This window comes from Kryptolebias marmoratus, linkage group LG9, assembly GCF_001649575.2.
Source record: "Kryptolebias marmoratus isolate JLee-2015 linkage group LG9, ASM164957v2, whole genome shotgun sequence".
Taxonomy (NCBI): domain Eukaryota; kingdom Metazoa; phylum Chordata; class Actinopteri; order Cyprinodontiformes; family Rivulidae; genus Kryptolebias; species Kryptolebias marmoratus.
In genome coordinates, this window is record NC_051438.1 from 15,147,492 (window position 1) to 15,163,345 (window position 15,854).

Genomic DNA, 15,854 nt, shown 5'->3' on the forward strand with positions numbered 1-15,854 from the left:
TCAAGGTTCAAATACGAGGCCTGTCCGAATCCTTTCATGCCACAGTGTTGGACAAGGATCTTCTCATGATGAGATGAGAAATGACAACGTTACAGCCGTTTCAGTCAAATCTCAAAAACATCATAATGCTCAGTCTCATGCAGTATTGTGTCACACTCAGGGTTTGTGTTGTGAATGACCCTCAGCTACTGCCTCATCAGATCTTAGCTCAGTATCTGTGAAATTTGCTGGGCTATCGCTGTTTTTGAGTTGGCTCTGGCTGCCATCTTGGCTTCAAAAGTCAATCAGTTGTAGAAATTTATCCAGTGTTTATTTCCTGGAAATTTCATTTAAAATCCTTCCAGAGATGAATGAGATAGTTTGCTAACAGACACAGTTGACGCCAATTAGTTAACTCCAAAACTTTAAACAAAGATCTTGCGTAATCTATTAGCATTCAGAATATGTGTTGGGGATCACTGTCAACTACGATCACGCCCATTTTAGCTTAAAATCTGTAGAACTGATGGAGTTTAGGTCGGCTCTGGGCTATAATTAAGCCAAGATGGTTCGGTCTTCACACTTTCAGAAAACAGACTGTGCAGTTTACTGGGCAAAATCAAATGGCTGCAAGAAAATCAAGCAATTATTTACATTCAAAAAGAGATTCAAGACACTTTCATCAAACTTTTTGGTTTATTTTATGATGGAAATACCAACAGCACAGAAGGTAAACTGGATTCTTCTTAAACACCTGTTAGAGGTCACTGTCACCTGGGGGCTTCTTTGGTCTGATGGGAGGAACACACACACACACACACACCCGGAGGCTAAATCATCTTTTGATCTAAAATGGAAAATCGGTGTGAGTTGGAATAAGGCTGTAGGATAAAAAACCTGTCCTCTTTAAGCTTGAAGTTTTTTTTTTCTTTAGGTTTGATGTTCTTAAAGCTGGATGCTGAGACAAATTTTAAAAACTTTTACATGCTAATCTGCTGCCAGAATCGAGCTCTTATTTCGACCTGGAAGAGGTCTCTGAACTCCTGCTGTTTTTAATGATTGTTCTGTTTGTCTGAAACTCAGACGAGACCTCATCGGGAGGTGCCTTGGCAGAAAAAAAACAACCAGGAATTCACATGTGGAAATCCCATGTGGTGAAAACATTTGAAATTAACACACGAAACACTTGTTTTGCACATGTTTCCAGGGATATTTCAACCCACAAATGATCAGAAATGACGACATGATGATGTCACATGGTTTCTCCACAAAGGATTGATTTAAATCTGGTAAAATAAAAAAAAAGCCTGGTGCGTCATCTGAACTCAGGATGAACAGTTGTCATTGTTCATGTTGTCGCTGTCAAGTATTTTCCAGCTCTTTGTAGAAATCCTTCATATTTTTGCAGCTACCCTTCTATTAGAAATCGCCCTAACACTTGTCTGTATGGCAAGCTGTTTGTGTATTTATTCAGTGTGCTTGATATCAAGCGTCATTTTCACCTACTAGTTCGAACTGTGTGGTAAAAGTTAACTAATAAGAATTAAAAACCCTGGCATGTTAACTAGTCAACACACAAATTTGAGCTCGATATCTGTAAAATTTGTAGCTTTATAGCCGTCTTTGTGTTCCTTAATTTCGGTTGGCTGCGGCGGCCATCTTGAGTTGGGTTGTCTCCAGATGTTAATGGGTTTAGAGGTACTGCACGATAAACAAGAGAATAAAGAGATCTGTCATCAAGCAGCGCTTCAGCAAAGTTTTCATTTTATTTCACATTTCTACAAACATACCAACAACATATCTGATGACTTTGTGCACAGCAGAAAAATACAGATTATACTTTATCTTCACAACATACCATGAAAATATCGAGTGACTGCAACAGAAAAGTGATCCATTGTCTTTTCACACTGTTTTTTTTTTTACATTTTTTTCTTTTACAAGAGTCAAATTCTTCGTATTTTTCTTTTGTGGTTTTACAATAAGAATGTTGACTTTTACCTGAAAGGCGTTAAAGTAAAGTTTTTTTCCTTTCAGGTTTCAGGTTCAGACGCTTCAGTGATTTTGATCAACTGTCTTCAACTCATTTCTGTTCGCTGGAAGAAGCTTTCCGCCTGTCAGTCACAGATACAGAAACGTGGTGAGAAATATTCGTGAAACAGCAGCATAAATGATGGATGGCTTCACCTCACACTGATCACTGATAAATTCCACTGACGGATGAATGAAAACCTGTGAAAACCTGCATCCATGCTGCGGCTGGGATCTCTGAAAGGAAGGAACCGGGACACGAGTCACACTTTGTCTTTAGGGTTGATCTTGTCGTTGATGAGTCCTCCCTTACTTTTAATGTTCCCAAAAGAAAAAGAGAAGACGCCTCCAGCTGTCTCCTCGGACACCTTCCCGTCTCGGACCTCCCCTCTTGGCGCTCCCTGCTGGCAGTCGGCTGGGCTGCCGGGCAGCAGACTGGGAGTGGACGGAGTCGGGGTGCCGGCTCCCCAGATGTATAACGTTTCCCCCTCGGGACACGGAGGGAGGCCCTGGCTCAGGTAGCTGGGGCTGGGGCTGGCAGAGGACGGCAGGGTGCGCTGGCTTCCGTTCAGCCAGCTGGACGTGTGATCCGTGGAGCTTTTGCGCGAGTTTCCAGAGGAGCTGAAGGTGGAGGACCGGTAGTTGTAGGCCCTCCAGCCGGGACGTTTCTGCTGGTGACACTGGCACCTGAGGATCCGAATGAAGGCCAGCTTGAACTCGCGGCTGTAGCAGGGGTAGATGATGGGGTTCAGGCAGCTGTTGAAGTATCCGAGCCAGAAGATCACTTTGAAGAGGAGCTCAGGAGGTCGAAGGTTCACATTAAAAGAGCCTGAGGACAGCAGAGAAGACAAGACAAGTTGAAAGATGACAGTCGGTCAAAGGTTAGCTTCATGTTGTCGCGTGAATAAAAAGCAATCCAATCCAAGGTTTCAGTTCAATCTCATACCCTAAGTCAAGGGGCAATGAGCTTCTCTATAAATATGCTGACCTCCTCCATTATCCCAGCAGTCTTGTATTGATAATCTGTCTGTTAGCAAAATATCTCATTAACCACTTGACACATTTTAATGAAACTCTCAGAAAGTAATCACTGGATGCACATCTACAAATGATCTGATTTAAGATGTCTGCCACAGCTAATCCATCTGAGCAAACCCCAAAACAGCTATAACTCAGTCATTTTTACAGACACTGAGATAAAATTTGGTGCGGTAGTAGCTGAGAATCACCCCAAAAACATAGTCAGAGTGCTACACATTGTGCCATATGTTTGCTTAAACCTTTGGCTTTAATTGTTGGTGTCGACCCTGTCTGTCTATAAGCAAAATATCTAATGAACCACTGAATGGATTTTAACAAAACTATCATAAATTAATCATTGGATGCAGATCTTTAACTTTAACTTTTGGAGTCAACTCAGTGCAAGATGGCTGCCATAGCTGACTTCAGTCAACACATAAATGGCTCTAAGTGTGTCAGTTTTACTGATATTAACCTAAATTTAGGTGTGGTAGTAGTTGAGAGTCGTCTTCAACACATTTTCTGAGCTCTAACACATCTCACTAGATCTCATTATATTGCATGAGCTTGTGAACAACATAACTTCCACGTATGAACCAATACGGCTATAACTCCATCCTTCCTCATGCATGAAAGGCAGCGGGCGACATGCATTCCTTCAATGAATGCTAAGCCTGTATTTTGTTTTGAATTTCTAAAATGGGTCCTGGATAATGACTGGCACCCTGTTCCAGGTGTAACCCGCCTCCTACCCGTTTTGGATCCATTTCTCTGCACCTTTAAACAGGACAAAGCAGGAACAGAAACTGGACGGATGGAGGGAGTTATAGAATATGCAGCGATATCAAGATCAGGACACTTATTCTACAGCTGAAAACGAATAATGTGTTGAATCTCATTTGTCTAATGTGAGAACTTGTAATTTTAGGGATATTTGTGTCCTCGCTGTTCTTTTGAGTTGGTTGCCGGGCAACCGGCAGATATTTCAGTTTCCATTTCCTCCTGATCACGAGTTTGATGCTAAACTAAGCTGAGCACAGCTAACCTATTCACCTCTTCAATCCTCGCACTTAACGTGCAGTAAGAGCGACAACGAGCCTCTAATTCAGCAGCTTTTCTCAGGGAGCCTTTTTTCAAGATTTATTTCAAGATCTTCTCACCCCACTCCCGAAAGCTGTGTGCGCGTTTATGTGTTTGTCTGTTAACAAAATATCTCATGAATCACAGAATGGATTTCAGGAAACTTTCAGGAAATAATCTTGGGAAACATTTTCCTTGTTTGGAAATAACAGCAGTAAAGCTACTCTACAGGGCAGGAAACATACCAATAAACGGAAACAATTATTGTCCAAATGTTTCTTTTTCACGTCTAAGGGTTATATCTTTCATTGAGTGAAAACCACACTCAACTTCCTGTTTGGGTAAAAATAAATAATTGCTGGCCTCCACTGACTTTTATTTGCTCTGTATTGTTGAGATGATTCAACTTTTTTGTATTGAGTCAATGAGACATCTCTTTTAGCTGATTGGCTTGTTTTTTTTTTTAACAACTTCTTGGACTATATACTGCTGCTTCTGTTTTTTTAACTTGCAGGCCACATAATAACCAGTAGATGGCAGCATTAATTAAAAAAGGTTGGTTTTGTTTGCAGCTGTAAATCACAGGTAGTCAGTTCCACACACTTGCTTTGAAAGAAAGATTTTGTATATAGGGTGGCATTTAGAATCAGATTATATGCTTGAAAAAAACAGTGGAAAGTGATTTTATTTAGATAATTTTACAGAAAGATTAAAGAGCAGAAGGCCTTGGACTTATTTTAGTTCGCTTGGAGTTTTGTTGCTTTGATACAACTGCTTTCAAATGAAACTAAAACACTTTCAGTGAGAGGATACGAAGCCTGAACCACCACAACAAGCTCTCTCTCCTTCACACAGGCAGTCAATTTTAATCAGTTTATGCAAAAAATATTCACAAAGGTTGATGTTGTGTGTAAAACTCAACAAGACAGATTAAAATCAGGGACAACCCATAGAGCGGACAGACATCAGTCACAAAAAACCCCCCACTAAAGCAGGAACAAAGAAGGATGAGCTTTCTATCAACTTATTTGCGTTAATCTACACTTGTGATACTTTTTGCCCAGATGTGAGTGAGCTTTAAAAAAGAGGACATCTTAAAAGCAAAAGAGGTGAGAAGAGAAAAGCTCGCAGACGGAAAAAAACAGCCCATTAATACGCACAGCAAGAGTGGGGATTAGTGTGAAACAAAGAAAGACATTGTGTGTGTGAGTGCAGGCAGATGTGAACAGTTCTTAAATTAAATCGACCCACGTTCTTATGTTATTATCATACTCCTGGAGAGACTGAGGATGCATCGTAATCTCAGGATTTCAAGTGTGAAATTAGCTCTGTTAATGTATGACAGACAGACAGACAGACAGACAGACAGACAGAAGTACCTCTTCATGGAAATCTGATCCACTTTTTGAACAGTTCATTCAAGTGGTGCAAGGTATACAGAGACAAATGTGAATCTAGATAAAGCCGTTTGTGCCCCAATTTAAACAAAAATGTCGCCTTTAACTTTTACTATACCTCCGCCGCTTCATCACTCCTGGATGTGGTGTGTGTGTATGTGTGTGTGAGAGAGAGAGAAAGTGTGTGTGGACACCAGACTGACATGAAACCAGAGAAAGATGTCTGAACGTGTCTTGGCCCCATTTGCTGCCAAAGAGTGGGTCTCTTCAAAGCGGCTGGTATTTTTCACATTTTCCCTTCTGGAAACTCGCTCAGACGTGGCCGCAGGACTGCGTAAGTTAGGAGTTTGATCGGGACGCGGAGCAGGGAGAGGTATAAGGAAAGTTCACTCAGTTTCACTCGATCCATCTTCAAGTGGTTCTCAGGTTTTGTTAACTGGCTGCAAAGTCCTGACCGACTTTGACCGACATTGTCACAAGCACTAAAAGCTGAAAGGGTTAGTTCAGATAGGGTTATGAACAACTAATATTTTACTTGTTGTAGATAGTTTTTTTAAAAACTTCAGTTTGGAGAAACAGAGCTAAATTCTGACTAGATTGATGATCAACAATCTGAGAGGGATTGCTTCAAACTCCTTCATGGCAATCCACACAAACAGTATTTTAAAAACGTTTAGGTGTCCATCAGTTTTGGATTACATGGTTATTTATATGAATTATATAGAAATTTGCAAGCACAAATAGCAGCAGCAGCTAGCTCTAGCACTTCTGGCAGGAATATCATAACATTTCTGCTGGAATAACAACATAATGCAAAACTGATGTAAAAGTTTACCAGAGTTGTTTTAAGGTGGTCATGATCCTGGGATTCTGTGCTTGCTTTGTAGTTTTAGTTTTTGTTTTATTATGTTGTTAGTTATTTAATGATGTATGTTCTTCATGTTCTTCCTCTGAGTAATCACCTCGTCCAGGATATTTATTCTGCCAGTTCAGCTTCAGTCTTTGTTTCTGTTTTCTGTTCGTCGCCTGCGCCCTACTGGTTTGGTTTGTTAATAGTTTTGCTGTCCTGTCAGCTTTTCATTTTATTTATTTATTTAGGACATTTTATTGTTTAATTCAACGTATCTTCTCAGTTTTGACAGACTGATATGAGGGTCAAAGACATTTAACCTCTTGTTTACTTGCCTTGGTGGGACGATGACCCACATGTGGGTCATATGACTCTCAGTATGTTGGCCGGATGGACCCATATGACCTTCAAGATAATAATGCTACAAGAAATTAAATCCATGGGAACCCTCCAACTATCCTTTAGAGCTGAGAGAGCTTTAATACCTGTACCACTGACTGAGTTATGACCAGTTTTTAATTAAAGAAAGTGCTAATGGAACAAACTAGGACCTTTTATACTTTTTTATCTTTTAGAGTTGGTTTAAAATGATTTCTCCTAACTTTTTTCCTCTGTTATAATCCTTGTGAAGTCCCAGACTATTAAAAAAATTAAAAGGGTTTGCCAAAAGCCCAAAATAATTAGTTTGGGGCCTAATTTAGACAAGGAATTCAATCAAAATAATTTTTCATGACACAAGCGCTTTGGTGGATGGCACTGCAACTTGACTGGTGTCCTGCTACACTGAACTGAATGAAACAGCCTCGGTTCAGAAGAAACAAACACACCCTTTAACACAAAGTCTCTCAGTTGATGAGCAGATTAAGAACCGACCATTTAAACATAAATAACCAGGAAAAAAAGAAGGCCTGACTGTCAGAATGACAAATAACAACTTAGTCAATTTGAACGAGATCCAGAGTCTTACTTTTCAGATGAGAAAACCTTACAGAATTAAATCAGTGGCCAAACAAAAACATGATACTTTAAAAGTCTAAAGGCAGCTTTTTATCACTTAGTTGAATCCCTTTAATCAGTCACTTTGATGTGCGAAAGAAAAGCTTATTAGTACCATTCTTATCACCAAACACGGGGGTGGAAGAATTATGCTGTGGGACTGATTTTCAGCAAAAGGGACTATCAGTTAGACAGGACAGAGGACAAGATTAAAGCAGAAGCATTCCGAGGATACCAGAGAGGAAAAACCTCTCCCAGACTGCTCAGAATGCCAGGTTTGGAAAAAAAAGTTGGACATTTTTTTTCAGGAGACAACAACCTGAAGCGCAGAGAAAACAGGAATGTGTTTATTTAAACTTTAAAGAACACTGGAGCAGCTTGAGCCTGGATTCAGTTAATAATCTCTGGGTGGATGAACATCAACAATTCCCATCCTTCCAACCTAACGGGCTTTTAGCATTTCAACCGAGAACTAAAAAAACAAACTTCCAAATGTGCCCAACTTCAATAATAATTTCTAACAGGACTGCAGGTTAAGGGTCTAAATATTTGTTTACACAGAACATTTAAGTTTTATTTTTAATAAACTAACCAGACACCAAAACACTTGTTGTTCCATGGTGTTGTATAAGATCTTTGTTGAACTAAAAAAAGTGGAAAGATTTAAAAACCTCCAGTGCAATAAGTTTTAAGGATTTCTTAATGAGGAGAATTTTATGCCAACATTAACAAAAGGACGATAATGTTTTTGCCTGTGCCTGCATTCATTTGTTTGTTGTGTCAGCAAAATGTCTCATTTCAGTGAAACTCTCAGAAAGTGATCAGTGAACGTCCATCCCTGTTGGAGTCAGCCTGATTCAAGATGGCCGTCACAGCAAAGGAGTCTTAGCAACAACACTTTTACATTTCCTGAGCTTAGCGTTTGTGCGCCAGTAGCTAAAAATGATCAGCACCACATACTGTGGTCTGTGCTTAAAACTACTGGAGTCTACTCTGTTAGAAAAATATCTTTGAACCACTGGGCAGATTTTAATCATTGCTTATATATCTACAGCTTATTAACTTTTAAACTCAATCCAATTCAAGATGGCTGCAGCAGCAATCAACTTTAGCTAACAGAAAAAGTGCTATAACTTTGCCAAATCTACAGATATTGAGGTAAGATCTGATGTGGTAGTCGCTGACAGTCATGCACAATCTGTATAGATGACCTGAGGTCTCACAGAATCACATGAGATAGAACATAATGTGATTTTAGTTTGACCAAATTGGCTACAGCTCTGTCATTTCCCCTCATGAGATGATATAACTCTGGCACAAAAGGTGGCCGGTAATATGCATTCCTTAAAAAAATGCTTGGCCTGTAATTATAAAGCAGTTCTGTTTTGTTGATGTAACTATATATAACTATATGGCGTTGTCAGTGAATTCTAAAGATGATCTTTTGTGGTTCTGAGGAAAGCTTAAAGAAAGATCACTGATTGTCTCACACTAAAATCTCAGGAAGTGACGGGTTAGAAAGCAAAACAACGTTCTCTGAATCTTCACTTTCTCTGATAAAAGCCATTTCAGCGGCGTGCTCACAGACAAACATGGGACTCTTTCTTCCTCCCAGGATGAACCAATAAACATCCCGAGGCTCCAACAAAAAGTAGGGCCAAGGCCACCATGTTCACGTGTCTCCTCTACAGAAGACCAGAAATAAAACGTAGGAAACGCTGGCGGACAGCGGGACATCTCGGGTTCAGATTTGTTTGTTTAAGTTGCATTTCGGTCCTCTTCTGAGGTGTTTACGTTAAAAGGGCGATAGCATTTGAGGGTGGAAGGGGCTCGGCGGTGAGACAATGGTTTAAATATACAGCAGGCGACCACGGTTGGGGGGCTGTTTTTGGTGGGGGTCTCGCCCCGTCTGTTAGGAGGACTGCTCACACCTCCTTCCTGAGGAGAGGCGCGCACACACACACACACACACACACACATACACACACACACACACACACACACACACACACACACACCTCGGTATGAAACACAGGAACATCTTAACAAAACCAGGCATCCTGTTATTCTCACTAATTGGAAAGAAGCAATGCCTAAACTGCGCCATGCGTACACACACACACACACACACACACACACACACACACACACACACACACACACACACACACACACACACACAATCTGCTCTCCCAAAACTCACACATCATGTTTCATAACGCCAATAAATATGATTAATATGTCTTGGTTTCAGAGGCATTATTGCCCTCGCACAGCTTTCAATAAAACCACAACGTGAAGCTATTTTTGGAAAATTGGACTTGACATCCCAGAGACCCCGGGCCTTCACCCCCGCCTCACTGCCCCATGCCCCCCTCCCCCTCTGCCACCTTTCTCCTCGACTCCTTAGACACAAATGACGTTCGTTAGTTATTCCAGAAATAAAAAAAACAAAAAAATAAATCACATCAATCACCCGTGCAGCACAGGAGGCCGTCATCTCCCGAATTTATGAAGACAATATGCCTCTCCCCAAAAACACACACAAGAAGCCGAAACAATTACTAACGTTTCCCATTTGGACGCAGTGCTCGTGCCACTTTACGCAGGATACCGGTGCTTGTTCTGGGTGTTAAAGAGCTGCAGGAAAATGTGTGCGTGATGAGACAACACATGCAGCCCACTGACGGTTTCTCTTCGTCTGAGCTGTGAGATGGAAAAAAAAAAAAGGACAAGACGGATCACCAAGAGACACACGGGAATGAAGATGAGCCCCGCCGCCGATTTATTATCACATTAATTAGAATCCATAAACCTCTTTTTAAAAAGCTTTTATTCAGACTCGACAGCTTTCAACGCAGTGAATATTGTATTAAAGATGGTGGGTGTACAGTCATCTATTACAGGTGGAGTTCCAGGTCTATAAAGCTTCACCGTCAGTGAATGCAGCTCATCGATTTGTGGACAAAAGTGTCGGGCTTTAGAGGTCAGGAGGGATTAACAGCAAATGGATCTGATTATTGATGGGAGGATATGTTTGCATTCAAAGCTGCAATCATAAGAAATGAAGCTTTCATAGATCATAAATACACATTCAATCATTGTGTAGCTGACAGCCACAGATTAGAGATTTTTATTATACTCTATAGTTAAAGAAAGCTTGCATTGTTATTTAATTGTTGCCATCGAAGGCAGAACAACAACAACGCCTTGCCTGTGCAACGTGTGATGGTGGTTGGTTGAGACCCCAAAGGTGCAGGCAGGTTTAAATTCAGAAACATTAATGGCGCCAACCCGCCCAGCCGCCCAGCCGCCCAGCAGAATTATATACAGTATAAGACCCTGACAGAGAACGAGTGACAACAAGGAGCTTTTTATCTGCTGGGAAGCATGATTGGCAAGTGGGAACAGGTAAGTTGATTGCAAATGTCTGACAGGTGAGGATGACGAGCCAAGACAGAGTAGCTGAGGGAAACTCTGAGCAGGAAAACAGTAACCTCAAACTGCCAAGATGAACAAGCAACAAAATACAACGACGACTAAAAAGTGAAAACACTGGCAAAATAAAAAAAATAAAACCCTGAGCGTGCTAATAAACAAAGTGCTGAGAATGACAAGAGGAAAAAGAAACTAGATGCACTCAACAAAAACACCATGAAACCCCGAAACACTGACAGCCTGTGTGTGTGTGAGCAAAATATCTCATGATGTATCATAAATCATAAATATCTTCACTGCATGAATTTTAAACGAACTTCCAGAACATAATCATTCCAGTCATTCCAGTTCAGGATGGCTGCCACAGCTAAGCAACACGTGCACGCACAAAAACATCTCAGTCAGTTTTACAAATATGGAGCTAAAATTTGATGTGGTAGTAGCTGAGAGTCATCCTCAAATCACACACTGAGCGCTAACACATTTCACAACACTCCATCAAATCTCATGAAAAGACTGTTTTAGTTTCAAACTCAGTCATGAAGAGGCAGCGGGCCTCTAATCAGTTTTTTTTTTGCTCTCAGTAATCGTTTGAGGAGCCACATTATCTTCTGGATTACCTTCAGTTTTTACTCTCTCGTGATGCCACTTTTTGTCATAACTGATCAGAAACATTTATAAAACACTTTTGACACAACACAAATACAACATGTTGTCTTTGAAATGTGCTACAAATGCATGTTTGGGCATTAAATTCACAGAAAAAGACACTTTTCTTCTTTTTTCCCTATAAATTACAGTTACGGTCAAATAAATACTTTATGCTGCTTTGCTTTAATGCTGAAACTTATGTTAAGTTTGTTCTTCTTTTATCTTAATGTTGAACAAAAAAGACTATAAACATTTAGTGTAAGAAATTTATAAGCAGCCAATGTTACTACCTTTTCATTGATCTAAAAATGTTGGAAAGCCAATTATAGTTTTTCAACTTTTTGTTTTTAAGATACTGGTGTTTCAAAAGTTAACTATCAAACACTTATTTAAGTTTAGCATTCAATGGTAGTTTTATGCAGAAAAAAATCCTTATGTTTCTAAATAAGCAAATTAGATTGAATTAGGATTACCCTCATCACTAAACCCAACTAAAATGGTCAAGAAATATCTGCAAAATTCTCCTGAAATCTACTTTTACTTTGATAAAACGGAAAAAGTTTAAGGGAAAGTTTAAAATAGACTTTAATATTTGCTTGGCCAAATTAAAAAAAAAAGAAAATAGATAAAAAAGAAGACTAAGTATAGAAGATACAAAACAGTGCTTGCATGCTTGCCAGGATAATTTGCCAACTTCTGATCGCTCAAGAGTGAGAGAAACCTAATGTTGTTGGCTGAGGGACCAAAACGATAAGAGCAAAACAGAAAATACAGGAACTAAGTCAGAAATACTGCACGTCTCTAAAAAAAAAATAACTGTCAGGGTCTTTAAAGGATCAGCCAGAGTTTTTAAAAATACAGAAGACGAGAGGCAGCTCGACTCCTGGATGGAAAATCTAAAAACAAGCGTTAAAAACGGGAAATCTGTGGGTCGGCAGGAGTTGAAGCTGCGTTTCTTTAACTGCCTTGTTTGACAGCTGGATCAGTCTGACCCCTCGGCTGAAAGCAGGGGGCTTCTTTTCTGAACAGTAACTGGAGGAAAAAAATCAACAAGATCATAAAACCTGATTAAAGCCGTTCCCTTTAGGTTTCTGGAGGAATGTCGTTCTATAGCTTTGTAAAAGAATCGCAGCCAAGTTAAAGTCCGACGTCCCGATGAGTGGAAGACGAACTGGACTCGGTCTGAACTGTTTTGGTGCACGAGAGCTAAAACTAATCAGGTTTATGGTACAAACTCAACTTATGTTTTATAAAAAGTTTAGGTTTTGTTGTTTAATGTGTTTAATGCGTGTCGCATTAAACAACAAAACAATTTAACAAGATCAAATGAAAACAATTTAAAAGCAGCGTTATGATGCATACAGTTAACTTTTGTTTGTAAACAAAGATGGAAATAATAATCAGATTTATTCTTCTCTGTTTATTAAAGACGATAGTTTTTTTTAGTTTGTTGTAAATTTGTACTCTTTGAAGTTGTATTTTCAGGTAAGTTACGTTTCATTCGGTCCAATCCAAAGCCGGTCCGAGGTTTTCTGGGGCCCTTAAGCAGAACTGAGTCACCACCCACTTCAGCCCCACTATAATCTGCTTTTTATAGCCTGTGTTTGATCGTCTGTGAAATGTACACTCAATTCAAGCATTTTTATGCCTTACAAGTGAAACAGCAAATGACTATTTCATAATTAGACCATACACCAGAATGTTTGATGACAAACACATCAATCAGTTTGTTTGTTATTAAAACAGCATTTTAGATAAAGTGACTTTTTTTCATGATTAGATATGTTAAAATATGTATTTAGTTATTATAGGAATTCTGTTACTGAGCTCAAAAGTTGGCTAAGGATGAATATGTGGCTGTTTGTGTCAACATTTAATTAATAAACATTTTATTCCTTTTCTGTCAGCAAACAGTCAAAATTTGGGGTCTGATAGTTATAATAATAATAATAATAATAATAATAATTATTATTATTAATTTAGTTGTAAGCACAATGTTTTAGTGTGTTCTTATTTCTACAGTTTTGGGGCATGTAGATAGGTGAACATTTGTTTTTTTCAAAAACTTTTCCGTAGCCTAATAAGTAACATTTTTGAATGAAAACAGGATCCCTTGATAAAAATGCATATTTCTCACCACCTTACATAACAAAGTTTTAAATAAAGATGTTACATAACTAGTGCTCAAAGTATGTTTTGGAATAACTCACAGCTACTAACTCACCAAATTTAATTACATTATCTGTGTTAGCTGAATTAGAGCCATTTTTGTGTTTGCTAAGGTCAATCAGCTGTTGATGTACATCCAATAATTACTTTCTATGAATTTATTTACAATACATCAAGTGGTTCTGGAAATATTTTGCTAACAGACAGACAAACACATGCAAACTCAGGGAATTACATTTTCACCCGCCTGTCATGGCGGTGGGCAATGAAAGTATCAACAGGAGACACAGTGCTCTTGGGGGCCCCCTGCTGGTGAGGAGCAGAAGGAGCAGCAGGTGGCCTCTTAGTTGACTTCTTGCCTCAGGTGTGATTCTCTCAGCCTGTTATGCTGTCAAATAAAGAGAAACTCTTGCTTCTTATACAAACACATGATGTGGCGTTCTGCTCAGCTGAGTCTGTTACTCCTTAATGGAAAATATCACAAAGTAATGAGTAAAGAAAAGAGACAGCAGCCTCGTTACGCGTCGTTTGATTTGGTTGTGAAGGCTTTTAGAGAAATTTGCAAAAAATGTACATCAAGTGTAGGCACTAGATTTGAAAGCTATCTCTGACGGCAAAAAAAAATGCTATTTACCAAAAAACAAATGTGCATTAAATAATTATTTTACAATAAAAAACATAAATCTAATAATATGAAATAGAAAAGCATGTTATATACACATGTTTGCTTTGTTTTTATGTCTAAAATCCCTGAAGGAAAATCTATACCCCAACAGCAACATAATATAGGAAAAGGCTGGATTTTCACGCAACGTATTTTAGTTTTACCTATTATGGTTTTGGCTCTTCTTATTCATTTTTGAGGTAATCCTTCCTTAGAGGTTTTGCTGTGTTTTAGATTAGTTTGGGTTGTTTTTATTACCTCTAGATGTCCTCTGTAGTCCCCATGTCCACCACCTGTGTCCCATCTGTAGACCTGTTTTCATTTATTATCACTTGCCCACTAGAAATACTCTTTTTTTTTTTTTAATCAGATACTCTGTGTATCCTGACATGCTCCCTGTTTCTGTTTGCATTTGTTTACTTATGAAGGAGTTGTGTTTTATGCTGAAACTGCATCCGTTGTGCCATTCAAATCAGTTTGCTACTAACATTAGATAGATACGTAGGTTGGGTTGGTTTGACCAAATATTGAGTCAAATATTGACCCGGTGGTTGGTCACAGTCCGCCATTTTAAGCTGGAAGTTGACCAAATTGGATCTGACTGGACTGCTGCTTTAGGATGTAACAAGTAAAGATAAAACTGTAAAAACAACTTGAAATAATATGTTTAACCTAATTGGCTTTGTTAATAACTTTATTTGCATTGGTCAGTCGGTTTGGGTAACTAAAACAGCATTAATTAGACTGATAATAACAGCAGTTAGCCAGCAACAACCCTAGTTGGAAATATCTAATAAGGAAGATTCTGGATTGTTCTTTTTAACTCAAACTATTAGTGGCTCTAATTCAACACATTAGTCATTTTAACTTGGTGTCTGTATGTTGGGTCAAACTGATAACCCAACCAGTCTGAGTTAAAACTACCCAGGGTCGGTTCAGTCCAAATTCGACCCAGGATTGGGATACAAATTGGGTTGTTTTGAACCCAGCAGTTTTTAGTGTGTACTTTTAATGCATCTGGTTCTAACAAAAATAAGGCTTGTATTGGTTAAAAGACATTGTTCTAAACAGAGATAAATTACTGCATGAAGTCTACATGTTTTTGACCAGTTTCTGCTCGTCTAAATGAAAACGTCTCCTAGTAAATTCGTATCGTTGCCATTTTTACATTATGTTTTTTACATCATGTTCGAAAGATGATATAAATAGCTCAGTTTTTTTTTTATTCTTTTGGACAAACAATCAGTGTAATTCCACACAGTAATGGTGTTTACATTTTTTTATATTTTCTTAACCAAGGATGGAATGACAGCAGTTTCAAATAAAAACCATAAGCACGTTGACTGATTGTAATCTTGACGTCTGTATAGATCAATTTGTTCCAAGTTCAAAGCATAAAAGGAAAAATAAGGCTTTAAAAATCAGAACGAATGAGTCAAGGTGGGGGAATGGATGCTCGCTTTCCGCTTATGTTCAAAACAGAATTAAGAAATTTACAGAATCCGTCCCAGATAGGTGAGATCAGTGTGTGCGTGTGTGTGTATGTGTATGTGTGTGTGTGTGTGTGTGTGTGTGTGTG

At 38.9% G+C, this 15,854-nt stretch overlaps 1 protein-coding gene across 1 annotated transcript in view; it reads right to left on the bottom strand.

Annotated features, from left to right (window-relative positions):
• Positions 1 to 1,726: 1,726 nt before the first annotated feature.
• The window catches only part of LOC108240523 (alpha-1A adrenergic receptor), an 18,521-nt gene continuing 4,393 nt past the window's right edge, over positions 1,727 to 15,854 (bottom strand). The window contains exon 2 of the mRNA XM_017424071.3: positions 1,727 to 2,839. Coding sequence (XP_017279560.1) covers positions 2,274 to 2,839 — 566 coding nt within the window. The 3' untranslated portion in view covers positions 1,727 to 2,273. The remainder of the gene's footprint in view (positions 2,840 to 15,854) is intronic.